At 33.8% G+C, this 17,619-nt stretch overlaps 2 protein-coding genes across 2 annotated transcripts; both read right to left on the bottom strand.

The window, feature by feature from the left end:
- Nucleotides 1-98: 98 nt before the first annotated feature.
- LOC132604356 (probable voltage-gated potassium channel subunit beta) lies at nucleotides 99-6,290 on the bottom strand. Its single transcript, XM_060317838.1, has 4 exons — nucleotides 5,637-6,290; nucleotides 2,434-2,577; nucleotides 1,514-1,678; nucleotides 99-452 (listed from the first exon to the last, which is right to left on the bottom strand). The coding sequence occupies exons 1-4, from the start codon at nucleotides 6,204-6,206 to the stop codon at nucleotides 339-341; spliced, it is 993 nt and encodes a 330-aa protein (XP_060173821.1). The 5' UTR covers nucleotides 6,207-6,290; the 3' UTR covers nucleotides 99-338.
- A 9,389-nt stretch (nucleotides 6,291-15,679) lies between these two features.
- On the bottom strand, nucleotides 15,680-17,332 carry LOC132602638 (uncharacterized). Its single transcript, XM_060315445.1, has 3 exons — nucleotides 17,042-17,332; nucleotides 16,580-16,699; nucleotides 15,680-16,073 (listed from the first exon to the last, which is right to left on the bottom strand). The coding sequence occupies exons 1-3, from the start codon at nucleotides 17,159-17,161 to the stop codon at nucleotides 15,954-15,956; spliced, it is 360 nt and encodes a 119-aa protein (XP_060171428.1). The 5' UTR covers nucleotides 17,162-17,332; the 3' UTR covers nucleotides 15,680-15,953.
- Nucleotides 17,333-17,619: the final 287 nt, after the last annotated feature.

Genomic DNA, 17,619 nt, shown 5'->3' with positions numbered 1-17,619 from the left:
GATGTTACACAAATCACATAAACATTCATTATAACATCAGTTGATGAAACATAAACTATGGAGAATATTTTTAAAGATTACTACTCACAAACAGAGAATAAACTCAAGAAAACATTTATTCTAACTCCAAAAGCCAATAAATCATCATCCACCCAAAGAAGTAGAAAATTCACCACAATTAAAGGTTACCACAATTAAAGGTTGGTTCAGAAACAATATCAACTCTCATAGTGTCTACACATATGATAAGCAAAAGGGGGTGCAAATTACATAATGAGGAAACTCAGTCTGAATAAGCAGTGCTTCTTGAAACCACTAATGGATATCTCGAAATATGTCTACCTATATGAATCCAAGCGCTTTGGCTTGCTTTGAACAACTGCCTCAATCTTCTCCATCACAGCAGGAGTTAACAATGGAATGACATTGATGGCTTTCATGTTTTCTTGAATCTGCATTGGTGTAAAGATCAAACATGAGATAAGCAAGGTAAAAAATGTACTACAAAAACTAATACGTATGTTCCTCGGACCCTCCAAAAATGTTGCCGCAACTGTGTCGAATCCTCCAAAAATATGCATTGCACTTTTGGAGGATCCAACATAAACCTGCCGGTATTATTGAAGAGTCCGAGCAATATAGACTAATGCTACTCTCTCGCTTCATTTTATATGGCACTATTTCCTTTCAAGTCTCTTCCCAAAAGAATGACACTATTCCATATTTGGAAATATTTTAACTTTTAAACTTTCCGTTTTAGTATTTTGCCCTTCATGGAAGGCTGTTATAGCTATAGAAATATCTTGTCATGTTTAAGATCACAAGTTCAAACGTACTTATGGGTATGTGTGTAATGTCTTTTATTTCTTTCTTAAAATCCGTGCCTAGACGGACAAAGTCATAGAAAAGGAAATGGAAGGAGTACAAATTAAGATTATGTTCGATCAAAGCATTTAAAGAAGAAGACAATGCTAGAAGAAGATTGATATAATCTCTTTGTTTCCCGTGGATGTCTATAGAAATAAGTTAAAATCATTAGAGATTTAAAGTAGAAATAAATCAGAAGGAGAACTTACTTTAGAAAGCAGAGTAAGAAGTTTCTTTTTTTTTTTTTTTAAACTTCTTTGGATGGAAAAAGAAGAGGTTGGGTTGTGGTGGGTTGGGGGTTGGGGGGGGGGGGGTTGAGTATGAGAACTGAATTCAGTTAATGAACACACAAAAACTATAAAAGTAGGCTCAGAAAGGTTTAGAAAGACCAACATGATTACCCAGAAAGAAAGAGAAACTTGCAAGGAGTAGAAACTACTGGTCAGAAACTCATAAAAATGTAATACATGGCACCCGATAAATACTTCATGAACACATGCATAGAAATAAAAACAATACGGAAAATATTGAAAGGAAAATCATTCGCGATTGATATCAATAATTGGATGAGAGCTAACACCGAAGAAAAAGAATCAATGTTTGAAAGGGAAAGCTCATGAAAAGAATAAGGGAAAAACTAACGGACCTGATACTCTTTGGTGGCACCAGTAATAACAGATGAGACATTAGGATTTGCAGCACACCACGCAATCGCCAGTTGAGGTAGAGGTACACCTAGTTCCTCAGCAATTGGTTTCAATCCATTTACTTTCCTCAGCACATCATCTACCAAAGATCTGCTGGCGAGATTCTGCCATGCATAAGATCAACAGTAAGTTCCATGCATAAGATTAACAGTTGAGTTTCTTGAGTAGAAGTTTAAAAAAGAGACTGGGGAATGACAAAGAAAAGGTTTTCAAAATTTTAGAGTACGCACACACACATATATATATATATATATATATATATATGTATATGAAGTTTAGATATGTCTATAAATACATAGATCTGACCTTATCTAAAAGGAAAAATTTCAACTTCCACTATTGGACCCTTGGTTCCTCTATTTGGAATGTGACTCGAAAAATCGTTAACTTTTTTTTTTTTTTTTTGAGATGGAAAGTCTTGGAACATTTAAAATATGGATACAGCAGATGAAGAACAATCTAAAAATTTTGAAGCCACCTGCCAATAGCACCTTCATTCCTCATTATCTAAAGACTAAGATGACATTTGTCTTATAATTCTAGGTTGTAGAACATAAGAAAATGTTAAAACTTCTTTTGATATTCTAGATTAGAATTACTAAGAAGCAGGTCAGTGACATCTGATCACAACCAGTAAGAAGTAAGAACACTCTGCTTGTCCAAGGGAAAGGAAAATTCCTTTTGGCACACATAAACCATCCATTTTCAATGAAAGATAAAAATGGTTAAAAATCACAAGAACTAATTGCTTGACAGTTAACAAATATCACAAGTAAATATACTAAGAGCATTAACTTAAAGCCGATAAGAGTGGCAGACCAACAAACGGGATTTTCTTGTAAAACTTTGAGGGTTCTACCTTGTAATTTTCAAGTGCAAATCGACTGTCTGGTGGAATGTTCCCTGCGTTATATTTTCCAGTCAGAACGCCTGAAGCGAGAGGACTCCATGTGGTAAGACCAATTCCGTAGTTGCTATACAGAGGCAGGTACTCAGATTCGACCTGCAACCATTCAATGAGGTCCATGTAGTGTGTTAGAGAAAAGACACATAACAGGTTTAGTTAGAAAAGTTAACACCTACTCCCAAAGGACCCAAACTAGAATTTCCTATATCCATTCTGCTCTATTTGGACATGTTTCATTCCAATACTCAATAATCTATATATAAAGATAAAATTGGAGTTGCTCTAAAACTACAAGGTCTCAGAACTCTCACACTTATACAAAGATGCAATCTCTACGAAAACTCCAGGGAGTAAATTCATTTGAAGAAGCATAAACATTTCCTAACCATTCAACTAAGGGTGCACCCCTGCATCATTACCAAACAGCCAAGATTCCTTCTCTCTTTTATTAACAGTCAACAAGAAATCATTATATAAAGTGAAAACTATCTAAATCCCAAGAAGGTGGGAGGGGGTAATCAAAAACAGATTTAGGGTGGTGCTATGATTCACCTGAACCTATTACTTTCGGCTCGAAATAAATATTACTCCCTCTGTCTCAATTTATGTGACACTTCACTTATCAAGACAATTTGACTAATTTTCGGAGCTAAATTGCATTAGATCAATTTACTATTTTAAATATAAAATTTAGATATCAAAAACTATAAGAAAAGTAATACAAGATGCAATTCTTCTCATGTCAATATGATGAAAATACAGTTTAAAATCAAAGTTCACACAAGTTGAATCTCGAGAAGTGAAAAGTGTCACATAAGTTGAGACGTGGTAAAATGTGCATATATAATAAACTCACACTTACTCTACTCTAGATCCTGAATATGCCTAAAATATCAGAGTAAAAAAGATACCTTGTGCCTAGACAACAAGTTATACTAAGGCTGCTCAACAATAGGACCCAACAAGATCCAATCTTTGAGCAACCCCCAAGCTTCCTCTGCTGAGCTGACCATTCACTAGTTCCTCAATAAAAAGCCCAACCTTTATCAATCACATAGTTCATAGCCCTAACAGTTTCTTTAATAGGTGTACTTGTATCAGGCCTACGACAATAAATCAGATCCACATAATCCATATCAAGCCTTTTCAACGACACTCTCATTCCTTCAATTATATGCTTTCATGATAAATATATCATTTGGACCCGACCCGCCCCAGAAAATCTTGGTGGACACAACAATGTCAGATCATTTCCACCCGAGTTCATTGTCTCCTCCCCACCCACCCAACGCCCTCAGCCCCCACCCCTTGACCATCCCACCCCCCGCCACCCCCAAACCTCCCCACCCCATCCCACCCCAATAGCGTCTTTGCTTACTTATTTTCCAAGAATACATACCAAACACACCCTTAAGCTCATTTCATATCATTATCAGAAAACAACAACAAATCATAATACAACAACTACTACGCCATATCATCATCATACTACAAATATAAACAACAACAAACCATAATATAAAGTAGAAACAATCCAAATCAAGAATCAAACTGAAAACAATATCTTGTGCCTAGGCAACAAGTTATACTCAGGTTGCTCAACAATAGGACCAACAAGATCCAATCTTTGAGCAACACCCCAAGCTTCAGTTATCTGTTGAGCTGACCATTCACTAGTACCCCAATAAAAAGCCCAACCTTTATCAATCACATAATTCATAGCTCTAACAGTTTCTTCAATAGGTGTACTTGTATCAGGATATGACAATAAATCAGATCCACATAATCCATATCAAATCTTTTTAACGACGTTTTCGTTCCTTCAATTATATGCTTTCTTGATAGATTTATCATTTGGACCCGACCCGCCCCAAAAAATCTTGGTGGACAAAACAATGTCAGATCATTTCCACCCGAATTTATTGTCTCCTCCCCACCGACCCAATGCCCTCTACCCCCACCCTTTATTTTTTGGACCCGACCCACCTCAGAAAATCTTGGTGGACACAACAATGTCAAATCTTTTCCACCCAAGTTGTCTCCTCCCCACCCACCCAACGGCCTCAACCCCCATCCCTTGACCATCCCCCCCCCCCCCCCCCCCCCAAAAAAAAATCTCCCCAATAGTGTTTTTGCTTAGTTGTTTTTCCAAGAATACACTTTTCTAGGAAAATATTTTCCTTCATACCAAACACACGCTTAAGCTCATTTCATATCATCATCAAAAAGCAACAACAATTCATAATACACAACGAATATACCATATCATCATACTACAAATATAAACAACAACAAAAAATCATAATACAACAACAACTATGCCATATCATCATCATACTACAAATATAAAGAACAACAAACCATAACATAAAGTAGAAACAATACCTTGTGCCTAGACAACAAGTTATATTCAGGTTGTTCAACAATAGGACCAACAAGATCCAATCTTTGAGCAATACCCAAGCTTCAGTAATCTGTTGGCTGACCATTCACTAGTCCCCCAATAAAATGCCCAACCTTTATCAATAACATAATTCATAGCTCTAACAGTTTCTTCAATAGGTGTACTTGTATCAGGTCTATGACAATAAATCAGATCCACATAATCCATATCAAGTCTTTTCAATGAAGCTTTTGTACCTTCAATTATATGTTTTCTAGATAACCCTTTATCATTTGGACCCGCCCCGCCCCAAAAAATCTTGGTGGACACAACAATTTCAAATCTTTTCCGCCTGAGTTCATTGTCTCTTCCCCACCCACCCAATGCCCTCAACCCCTACCCCTTGATCATCCCACCCCCCACCACCCCCGGATCTCCCCACCCCCTCCCACCCTCCACCCCCAAACCTCCCCACCCCATACCACCCTCCACCCCCCGCCATCTCCGAACCTCCCCACCCCATCCCGTCCCCATAGTGTTTTTGCTTACTTATTTTCCAAGAATACATTTTTCTAGTAAAATATTTTCCATGGAAAACATGTTCCTTCATACCAAACACACCCTTACGCTCATTTCATATCATCATCAAAAAAAACAATAGCAAATCATAATACAACAACAACTATACATCATCATACTACAAATATAAACAACAACAAACCATAACATAAAGTAAAACAATCCAAATCAAGAATCAAAGTGAAAACAATACCTTGTGCCTAGACAACAAGTTATACTCAGGCTGTTCAACAATAGGACCAACAAGATCCAATCTTTGAGCAACACCCCAAGCTTCAGTAATCTGTTGAGCTGACCATTCACTAGTACCCCAATAAAAAGCCCAACCTTTATCAATAACATAATTCATAGCTCTAACAGTTTCTTCAATAGGTGTACTTGTATCAGGCCTATGACAATAAATCAGATCTACATAATCCATATCAAGTCTCTTTAATGAAGCTTTTGTACCTTCAATTATATGTTTTCTTGATAAACCTTTATCATTTGGACCTGATCCACCCCAAAAAATCTTAGTAGATATAACAATATCTGATCTTTTCCAACCAAGTTCACGTATAGCTTGTCCCATTATTTCTTCAGCACGACCATTAGCATATACTTCAGCATTGTCAAAGAAATTGACACCATTGTCACGACAACATTGTAACAGTGTTTTTGCTTCTTTGACATCAAGTTGATTGCCAAATGTTACCCATGCTCCATATGAAAGTTGGGATACTTTTAGACCTGATCTGCCTAAATTCTTGTATTGCATTTGCATTTTTTTTGGTGAGATCAAGAATCAAGAAAATGAGAGAAAGATTGGTTTTTTTTAAGGAGGAACAAAGTAGAAAGAGTTTGGGATGGAGTTGAAGTGTTGACACCATTATGTAGCATAGCTGTTTCCACTTGGCACACTAGGGTCTCTTTTATGATTGTTGGATTAATTTATCTGTAAGCGGAATAAAATAATTTCAAGTTTGATGATATAAAGGTGAGATATCCACCGCCAAAAGATGTGATGTAACGTATGAGGGTGCAACTCTCTTAATTAGAGGTGAGGTGCAACTCTCTTAATTAGAGGTCTCGAATCTGAGATCTGGGTATGAAAAAATTCTTGGTAGGAACGTTTTCTTTAGAAATAGGCCCTATGCGGCGCGAATCAGGATATAGCCAGACTTCAAAATAGGTATCAAATACCGGATGAGAAACTAAAATAAAAGATGGGATATTCAGGATTAAGTGTGAGATTAAATTTATACTTGTTTGGTTGACGGTATAAATTTATCACTGTCAACCAAACACAATATGAATTTAGTCCGTCATTTAATTCTGGGATATCCCACCTTGTCCCGCATACCAAACAACCCCTTAAATACTTGTTCGTATCCAATATTTATATTAAATCAATTTAATTTATTATAATTAGGTAATTTGATATAATGGTAAAAAAATTAATTAATCGTGATTAAATAATAATTGACTACATCGATAATTCCTTAAGTTTATTAGTATATATCTCATTTAAATATTCGAACTATGATATGTAATAATTGAGCATATAAACAAGTGACGAAATGTCGCGGCAACATTTTAAGAGGGTTTTTGCTTCTTTGACATCAGTTGATTGCCAAATGTTACCCATGCTCCAGAGTTGGGATACTTTTGAGACCTGATCAGCCTAAATTCTTGTATTGCATTTGCATTGTTTTTTGATGAGATCAAGAATCAAGAAAATGAGAGAAAGGTTGGTTTTTCTAAAGAGGAATGCAATCGAAGTGTTCGGTGATACTTTTTTGTAGATTCGCTGTTCACACTTGGCATAACTTATAGGACTTTGAAAGTGACATTGATCTAAGCAGTGACCTTTGGTGTGATGTGATTCATTTTTAGTTGGATTCTTTTATAATTTTTGGGCTAATTTAGCTTATCTGGAAGCAAGGGCGAACCTAGAGTAGAGTTTACGGGTTTAGCAACAGTAGTTTTGATCCAAATTTTATATTTATCTTGATAATGTCTTTAATCATATACAATCTATTAATTTAGAACCCCGTAAGTTAAAAGGATTAGGATTCTGAATTTATAAGCTTCAAATTCTGGCTCCTTCTCTATCTAAACGTTGGATAAAATAATCTCAAATTTGATGATATAAGGTGAGATATTTAGAATTAAGCATGAGATTAAATTCATATTTATTTAATTGAGTATAAATTTATCTCATTCTGAAATATCTCACTTTATCATGTATACCAAACGACCCCTTAAATACTTGTTCGCATCCAATACTTATATTAAATCAATTTAATTTATTATAATTATCTAATACAATAAAAACATTAATTAATCTTGATTAAATAATGATTGAATACATCGATAATCTCTTAAATTTGTCAGTATATATATCATTTAGACACTCAAACTATCATGTGTTATAACTAAGCACCTGAACCACATAGTAAGAGGGTTTTTAATTCTTTGACATCTAGTTGATTGCCAAATGTTACCCATGCTCCATATGAGAGTTGGGATACTTTTAAACCTGATCCGATTAAATTCTTGTATTGCATTTGCATTTTTTGGGTTGTTTTGGAGATCAAGAATCAAGAAAAAGGAAGGTAAAATACATCAAAACACCCCTAAACTATATCTAAAATATCGATATCACACCTAAATTATACAAGCTACCTACTACACACCTTAACATCTTAAAAGTGAATTTAAGACCACCCTGCAAGGTACTATACCACTTTCACAGCGTGTGGTGTTCCACACGCGCATGCCACGTCAGCGCCACATGGAAATAAAATAAATTTTATTATTTTCAGTACTTTTTCTTTTTTCTTTTTAATTTGCACTATTTTCTTTTTCCTTTTCTTCTATACTCATTACAAAACCCACCACCCCCACCACTAATTTCACCACAACCATATCCGCCACCACCAAATTTGCCACCACCCATTTCACCACCACCATATCCACCGCTACCACCACAGTCAATTTCACCACCACCATATCCATCACCACCGTCAAACCTACCACCATAAAATAAACCAACCATCAAACCCACCACCATCAAATAAAAAAATTAACCACAATTTTCACCACCCACAATCAAATCAACCATTAAATCGCTTCATAACTACTGCCACTATAAGAAATTGCAAACAATCACCATAAATTCAAGATCCGCAACTAAATTCACCACCGAAATTATATCACCCCGTCCAAAATTCAATTTACTGTTGTTGTTCAACAACACCGACTATTCAATGTGTTGTTGCTGCCGCCCCCCCCCCCCCCCCCCCAACCCGTGTTGTTGCTGCCCCCTCCCAACCCGCTCCTCTTCCCTCACCTGCTCATTACAAAACCTCCATTATCACCGGTGGCATATCACCATCCCCAAACCCAATCATCAATTTCATCACCATCATTAAATTTACTAGCTATAAACACAGATGCCATCACCACCATCGAGATTCATGTTCTGTATTTTTTTTTTGTTTTTTTTTTGTATTACTATCTTAATCAACAAAAATTGATTGACATATTTATATTAATGGTGCTGGGTTTTAATTGTTGATGGTGGGTCAGGTGAGGATGGTGAAATTGATGGTGGCAATGTGATTATTTGTGATGGAAGATATGGTGAAGAAGAAAGGGAGGGGTTTCGGGGGTGAGGGTGGTTTGGCGTAAAGATGGAGGGACGGGGCGGGGCAGCGGTGTTGAAGGGAGGAGAGAGAGAATGTAAAAAAAAAAAAAAAGGGATAATGGATGCAGCTGTGCGAGCAGGGATGAAGAAGAAAGAGAGATGGGGCGGGTTTGGAGTGATAGAGGGGCGGGGCGGGTGCGGGGTACAAAAATATTTATTTTAATAAAAAATGGAATAAAAAATAAGTTTTTATAAAAAACGCGCCACTTATTAATTATTTTTTTATTTTGTGTCACATCAGCTTGTAGGGGGGAATTAAATTCCCTTTTAAGATGTTAAGGTGTGTAATAGATCACTCGTATAGTTTAGGTATGATATTAATATTTTGGATATAATTTAGGAATGTTTATGTATTTTGCAAAAAGGATGGAAAGATTACTCTTTTAGGAGATTACTTTTTTAAGGAGATTACTTTTTTTAGGAGGAACAAAGAGTGAGAAATGACAAATTGGGATGGAGTTGAGATGCTTGGTGATACGTTGTGTAGCTTAGCTGTTTCCACTTGGCATATCTTATAGGGACTGAGTGTGATTACTGATCTAAGCAATCACTTTGGTGTGGTGTGATGCACTTTGATAAAAATAAAAAGAAAATCATTCGGTGTCTGATACTTGTATTGGAGTCCGATTAAATTTGTATTAGCGCCGCATAAGGCTTATTCGGGGAAAGTTATCCATCGAAGATTTTTCCATACTCAAAGCTCAAATCCGTGACCTCGGATTAAGGGAGGAGCGGCTCTGTTTGCTTCACCACATCCTTTGGTGTTATACACTTTTAATATTTACTACTACTCCCTAGCAAATTTTTATACTTTCCCCATTTCAATCAATGTGAAAATTTTCTTTTTAATCAATTTAAAAAAAAATTAATAACAATTTAAAATTTTATTTTACATTTAATGAAATATTTTATAGCAATAGAAAATCTTATAATTCATTTTAGATCACAATTTAAAAAAAAAAAAAAATCTTAAACTTCGTGCATAATTACATACTTTCACGTAAATTGAGCTGGAAGGATTACAATCTTTTAATTTTGTCCAAAAAGCGGCATCTTTTCATGTGCAGAAATAGTTCAACTTTAATCCTTTTTTTAATTTCATTCTTACAAGGTGTTTGGACATGATTTGATTGAAAATTGAGAAAAAAGCTTATTTGAAATTGAAGTTGAAAAATAGTGCTTGACTAAATTTTTATACTGCATTTGTTTGGAGATCAAGAATGAAAAGGAGCAGAGAAAGATTACTCCATTCGGATAAAAAAAAGTGTCTATTTAGTCTTTTTTTTATAAAAAAAATATTCACTTATCAAATTAAGAAAGAATTAACCTTATTTTTTCAGATTTATCCCTATTAGGTATTATATGATCAAATCTCAATACATATTTAATTAGAAATAGTTTAATTGAATTACTTATTTTTTTAAGGGATGTATAAATAATTAAATAGATTCATTTTTTGACCCGGAGGAAATACTTTTTTAAGAGGAAGAGAGAGTGGGAAACGAGAATTTGTGATGAAGTGTTTGTTGATACTTTTTGTAGCTTAGCTGTTTCAAGACTGAGTGTGATTACTGATCTAAGCAGTGACCTGTGGTGTGATGTAATGCTCTTTTGATAATTACTAACTTAGAGCCCGTTTGGATTGACTTATTAGTTGCTTATAAATTTCTTATAAGCTATTTTCAGCCTTTTTAAATGTTGAGTTGACCGGCTTAAAGTCATTTTGTGTTTAAAATAAACTCAAAAAAATAATTAGGTCTATTTGACTTAGCTTATGTAAAGCAGCTTATAAGCTGAAAACAACTTATAAGCCAAAAAAAATAAGTTAAATTATCTCAACTTATTTTGTTTAGCTTATAAGCTGTTTGCAGCTTATAGGCATAAGCCCATCCAAACAGGCTCTTAATTTCATTTTATGTGACGCAATTTTACTTTTTAGTCTTATCTAAAAACATATTTTATATGTAAAATAATTTAATTTTAACTTTTTAGTTTTATTTTATACTTGTAAATTATTTCTTCCATTTCAAAATAAATAAAGTTCGGGGGTGTGACGCTTCCTTTAAGAATACTAATTAAAAAGTAATTTGTCAGTATTACCTCTTTGCTCCTTCTTAACTTTTTCTAAAATTACAAATAGTCATTAAAAAGGAGGGTAATTTTAAAATAAATTAATTTTGTGATGCAGTATTGTTCGGCTAGATTTGCTTGGCACGTTCTCTTTTTATTTTGGGAAAATTAAACTTTATTTCTAATCAAACGATATTACATAAAAAGTAATCGCGATGGTAAATTGGAGTCTATTCCATAAAAATAGAAGGAATTAGACGAACGTTAGAAATTACGGAAGGGGGTGGTATATTATTCATCCTTTTATGGTGAAATGAATTAATTACCTTCAAAATTGTGTAACTAGAAAAAATTAATCTGACTTTAATATTAGAGTAGTTATTATCATCTTTTTTGGAAATGAGCCCTGACTTTGGACCATGGTGCCATGTGATTGTGATGGAGTACCACGTTTTATCTTTTTGTTCGTTTTAATCACATTAGTACGGCGTTTCAGTTTTATATATTTAAAATTAATTATTTCTTACATTTTAAATTTGTCATTGACATGATCGATCATAGTCTCAAGTATCTTAGATCTCAAATCATAGTCTCAATTGTTAAACAGATCCAGAAATCGCGTTTTAACATGTATTTTATTGTAACAAAGAAATACAGTTGGAACATACAATTTACTTAAACTTCAAATCACTATTTCAATATTTCACATGATGTTCAATATTTGTATCGTGATATAAATGGGTCTTTAAACCATTTTGCTTCACATATTATTAATAGTCCTCACATAAATCTTACTTTTCCTTGTTTTTCAGGGAAGTATATTTGACTCTCTGAGAAATAAATACTCTTGTGTACTCTTAATAAGGCGTCATAAACCTGTTTTTAATTTTTTTTTTTGGACTGCATATAACCTTTGTTCTTCATATTTTTGTTGCAAAAACATAAACAAAATTGTAGAACTATATTCGTTTAAGAATAGGCAAAATACATCAAATCACCCTTAAACTATACTCAAAATGTCGATATCACACCTAAACTTTACGGGTGACCTATTACACACCTGAACATCTAAAAACTGAAATTATTCGCACCCTGCAAGGCATTAAACCACTTTTGCAGTGTGTGGTGTTCCACACGCGCATCCACATCAGCGCCACATGGAAACAAAATAAATTTTATTACTTCCGGTACTGTTTCTTTTTTTCTATTTTTTTAATTTATACTATTTTCTTTTTCCTTAATTTCTATACTCATCACAAAAAAACTCCATTGTCACTGTTGGCATATCACCATCCCCAAACCCAATCATCAATTCCATCATCACCATCAAATTTATTAGCTATAAACAAAGATGCCATCACCACCAATTTAGGGCCCACCATTAAAAAAAAAAAAAAACTGATTTGCCACAAAAATCCGGCCAAGATGCCGGACAAGTCTCTCTAAGTTTTGCAAAAAAAATCAATTTTTGCTATTTCTCAGACCGTTCCTCTCTCTCTCTCTCTCTCTGTGTAAAATTCTCTCTTGATTTTGCACCAAATTATTCTTTGGCGGTGGTTTTGGTGGAAGGTGATGAAATTGATGATGGTGGTCGACAATTTCGGTGGTGGCGGTGGTGCTGCTATGGTATTTGGTGATGGGTGTTGAAATAGGTGATGGTGGTGTTGTGACTTTTGCTAGTGAAAGGTTTGGTAGTGGTGAAATTGGTATGATTTTGGAAGGGTGGGGTTCATAGGGGTAGTGAAATCCATGGTAGGTGTGTACGGATTTGATTGTGGATAGTGAAAAAGATATAAGTTGGTGAAGTTGTTGTAACATGGTGAATTTCTTCTCTATGGATTGATGAAGAATTGTGAAGATCATTATGAATTGATGAAGTTGTTGTAGAGAATTGTGATTAAAAAAAAAATGAAGTAGAAAGAATGGAGGGTGGGGCGTGAAGAAGAAGAGGGGGATGTGGTGGTGGTAGTGATGAAATGGAGGAGAGGCGGGTTTGGGTGGTGGGGGGTGGTAGTGGTGAAAATGGAGAAGAAGAGTTGAAAAAAAATCAGTTTTTATTAAATTAAAAATTATTTTTACTACGCCTATTTATTAATTATCATTATTTTTTTGCCACGTCTGCTTATAAGGTGTAAATAAATTCAATTTTTAGATGTTCAGGTGTGTAATAGGTCGTCCGTATAGTTTAGATGTGATATCGACATTTTAAGTATAGTTTAATGGTGATTTGATGTATTTTACCTTTAAGAATATACCATGAATACTCTTCAGAACTGTCAGTGTACTTCGTTTTTTTTTTTTTTTTTTTGTCATGGTGTACTTTGTTTTTTTCTTTTTTTTCTTGGTCATAGTGTACTTTGTTTTTTTTGTCATAGGAAAGTGTTGCATTCATTGAAGAGGGTAATATCTAGCATATTTATGAACTTTAAGGTTGATGAATCTTTTATTTATTCTTTTTCTAGCTTATTACTATGACAGAATGAAGTAGTACAAGTTTATGTCCCTTCAAGGTTAGGCAATTTGGCTTTGGAAAAATCAATGCTTGTCCATAAACATAGTACTACCTTCATTTTTTCCTTATTTGGTAGGAACACTCACATAGTCCCTTTATTTGTGTCTTTCCACTCCTATTATTTCTTTCAGGTTTATTCCATTTTGCAGTTAATAGGTGTTTAATTCAAAATAATGTTATGTCAATTATGAGTATAATTTCCCCTTCAATACGAAATAGATAATCGCAAGATTTTAGCATGAATTTTATCCTGGTTTTAGCTAATGTTTATAACCAAGTATTGATATAAATTTAATCTCAAACTTTATATCGGGACAACCTCCCTAATTCTGGGTCTAATTGGTCAGTTTTGGTCTTGTCTTTGAAAAATAACCACTGTCATTGAGTTTTAAATTTTACAAGTGAAACTCCATAACAATGTCCTGACTTTCACCTATGAAATTTGAATTCCATGACAATGACCATTTTTCGATTACAAGGAATGAAACGTGATTTTTTTTTTTAAAATTTTACCCTAATTATCCCTATAACCAAATGGCATAGGGTTTATTTTTAATAGTCGAGGCCTGGATAAAGAGAACCAATAGTGATCAATGGTGAGTTTATTGGAGGTTTATCCTTAGTTTATAGACTGAGTGAGCTCTCTCGCTTACGAGACTAGTCTCACGTTAAGTTAAACTACATTTACAAATGTCTGAAACTCCTTAGTCGTCGACTGTGGTTATTCCTCTATCAAGAGAAGAAATTTTTTCGAATCAATGAGATATATCAATATGTGAATTTTCATACCAATCTAGGTCTAATGGTAGAGAGAAATGCGTCTGACTCGATCGGTATCATTTCAATTGACTTGGCTGAAAGAGACCATGTCGATATCTAACAAATCCTCTCTTTCTCCCGCCAAAATCATGTAGCATGAAACCAAAAAACTGCTAAAGAAATTAAGAGACAAGAAAAAACAAAAATAACCCTTCTCCCTTTTGTTTTTTCTTGTGTTAGTGTTTTAATATTGTATTATCCGGACTACTTACCTTTTTCTTGAACAGAATCAAAATAAGGATGCTAGTCTACAAATTTCATTAGTGTAAACATCCATACTTTATGAACATAATGACAATTAACTTCTTATAAAGAAAAGAAACTAAACTACACGTTCATATGCAAGACTAGATACAGTACTTGGCTTGTCCCGTGGCCCATCCATCCCCCATTTGGGCTTGGACAGGGAAACTAATCCATTGACCTGGGCTGGCACTACAAGAATAATTATATTTGGCAATAGTTTTTTTTTTTTAATTTTGTTGCCATAAATTAATTATTGTTACAAAATGTACTTTTGGCAAAAAAAAAAAAAAATTTGCATGAACTTTTCCCAATAGCTTTATTGCAACAGCGTGCAACAACTTTTTTTTCTGTTGCCAAAAGTACTTTTTACTATAATAATCAATACTATGACAACAAAATTATATTCTTTGGCAACAAAAAAATCATTTGCCAACAATAAAACTAAGTTGTTGCCAATTTTTTTTTTTTTTTTTTTTTGGCGATTTCTATACTTTCTTGTAGTGTGGATAGATACAGTACTGAACCTATTCCAGCGTCGAGCAAAGTTTGAGTCCAGGGTACTCCGGGACTAATCGAAAGTGTCACCTTAGCTAAAAAAAATCGTCCCATAATAAGTGTCACCTTAGGAAATTAAGACATAAATTGACTAGTTTTTTCCAACTTTACCCTTAGACAAAAACTGACAAATTTATGTATTCAAGACAAAAAGCGCATAGAAACTTGGAATTATATAGGGATAGATTAGTAAACTTTACATTGCATTATTGATTTCTTAATATACGTGTTTTTGATTAAGGTGACACTTATTATGGGACGGAAGGAGTAATACTTAGTCGGACTGAGCTTAATCGAATTTCACTGTAGTTTAATCACGCTCAAGCTGATTGGCAATTATTATCCTACGTATCTCATTAGATATGGAAAACTTAATAAGTAAATGATTAACATCTAAAGAATTGGGGAATATTACAATTCAGTAGCAAACGGTAGCACTATCAAAGTTAATGACCTACAATAACATGTACTTTTTCCACATTAATCTTGGTATGATAATGTGAAAAATAAGGTAGTAACCTGTTATATTAATCAAATTACACTTAGTGACAATTTTTTGCATCGACATTGTACAAAACTTAAAACTCTATGTAATTAAGGCTAATTAATTAGGAAAGTCACTTGCCAACGACTTTCTTCTTGATGTCATTAGCAGTGTCCTTGACTTTATCCCATGCACCTTTCTCTTCTTTTTCAGTTGCCTTTTCTAGTGCTGCCTTTGCCATCTCCGACATTACCTAATTAATCAACACAACATCGAAGTAATTAACCACAAATTATTCTGCATATATATTAAAAGGTAAATAAAAAATGATCCTCTGTATTGAGTTATTTTCGTTAAAAAAGAAGAAGGTTTAATAACAAATAACTTCTGTCGCGGAGTACTAAATTCGCTCACTAATCCTATTTAACGATGAATTAGCCATAGATTATTAAAAGATCTTGTTAGCAAATTTAGCGACAAATTAGCAATGAAGTTCAATTCGTAATTAATTCATGTTTTTAGTGTGTGACAAGTGATGATGATTAATAAAATAGGAAAATGAAATGTCTTAATCTTGTTCCTCTTTATTCAATTAGATAGAATATATAAACATTCAACAAAGAAAAATGAAATGTAAAACAAATAAACCAATTGTGAGAAATATATATATATATATATATATATATATATATATATATATATATATATATATATATATATATATATATATATATATATATATATATAAAAGAAACTTACATTTCCTGCACTAGAAGAAACTGTTTCTTTGACGAATTCACCTACACTCTTCACTTCTTTAGCCCCTTCTTTCACTGCTTCTGCTGCTTCTATGATCTTTTGGCATGTCTCTTTATCAATCTTCATTTAATTTCCCAAATTAAATAATAAAAAGACAAGAAAATGTTCACATAAATATTCATACATAGAAATGAGGATTTTTGAGTACTTGAACCAAATCCATCCATGTGATCAATATTAAAGAAGAAAAACTAGTTTATAATCAAGTTCAAATTCAGCGGAAACAAAAATATCAAGTGATTTCTTCTTATCTGTCCAAACTTTGATGGACAGAGTTACTTGATATCTTTGCTGATGGAAGATAACAGATATCTTGTGGAGTTAATCAAGATACGCGCAACAAGCTTACTTGAACGTCACCACCATTATAAGAAAAACTAATATAAACAAATTAAGACTCACTTTTTGAGAAGGTCTTGTGGCACTAACAAAGTCTCTATAGATCCATATACTTCCTGCAGGCACTATCAATCTTGTAGAAATACAATTGGACATTGTGGCTACAACTTTCAAATGAGCCATTTTTATTCTTCCTTTTCTTCTTGATTTGCTAATTAATTCTTTCCCTTGAGATAGTGATCTTTGATTAGGCCAATAATCTGATTCTTTGTTGTTTTTTCCTTTCCTATGTTATTGCTAGTAGTTGTATAAACTTGGAAATGTGGAAGCAAATCATATTGCCACCTGTTTCTTTTTGAGGTTTCTGTTGCGAAAATAGAGAAATTTTTTCTATGGTTAATAACGTAACTAACTGTCATGTCACTTGGTTCTCGAACCTGAAGAAATATGGGCATATTTCAAAGCCTGTTTGGATGAGCTTAAAATAAGCAGCTTATAAGCCGAAAACAGCTTATAAGCTAAAAAAAAATAAGTTGGATAGGCTAACTTATTTTTTTTGGCTTATAAGCTGTTTTTAGCTTATAAGCTGCTTTAGATAAGCTAAACCAAACGGGCTCAATTATTTTTTTGGGCTTATTTTA

This window comes from Lycium barbarum, chromosome 7 (assembly GCF_019175385.1).
Source record: "Lycium barbarum isolate Lr01 chromosome 7, ASM1917538v2, whole genome shotgun sequence".
In the NCBI taxonomy this organism is placed as follows: domain Eukaryota; kingdom Viridiplantae; phylum Streptophyta; class Magnoliopsida; order Solanales; family Solanaceae; genus Lycium; species Lycium barbarum.
This window is presented reverse-complemented; position numbering and strand designations above follow the sequence as displayed.

Coding starts and splice junctions, on each gene's coding strand:
- LOC132602638 (XM_060315445.1), bottom strand. CDS start 17,161: ATGGCTCATTTGAAAGTTGTAGCCACAATGTCCAATTGTATTTCTACA. Junction 16,700..17,041: donor CCACAAGACCTTCTCAAAAA/GTGAGTCTTAAT, acceptor AATTAAATGAAG/ATTGATAAAGAGACATGCCA. Junction 16,074..16,579: donor TTTCTTCTAGTGCAGGAAAT/GTAAGTTTCTTT, acceptor TTGATTAATTAG/GTAATGTCGGAGATGGCAAA.
- LOC132604356 (XM_060317838.1), bottom strand. CDS start 6,206: ATGCAAATGCAATACAAGAATTTAGGCAGATCAGGTCTAAAAGTATCC. Junction 1,679..2,433: donor TTGCACTTGAAAATTACAAG/GTAGAACCCTCA, acceptor TATGCATGGCAG/AATCTCGCCAGCAGATCTTT. Junction 453..1,513: donor GTGCCACCAAAGAGTATCAG/GTCCGTTAGTTT, acceptor ACACCAATGCAG/ATTCAAGAAAACATGAAAGC.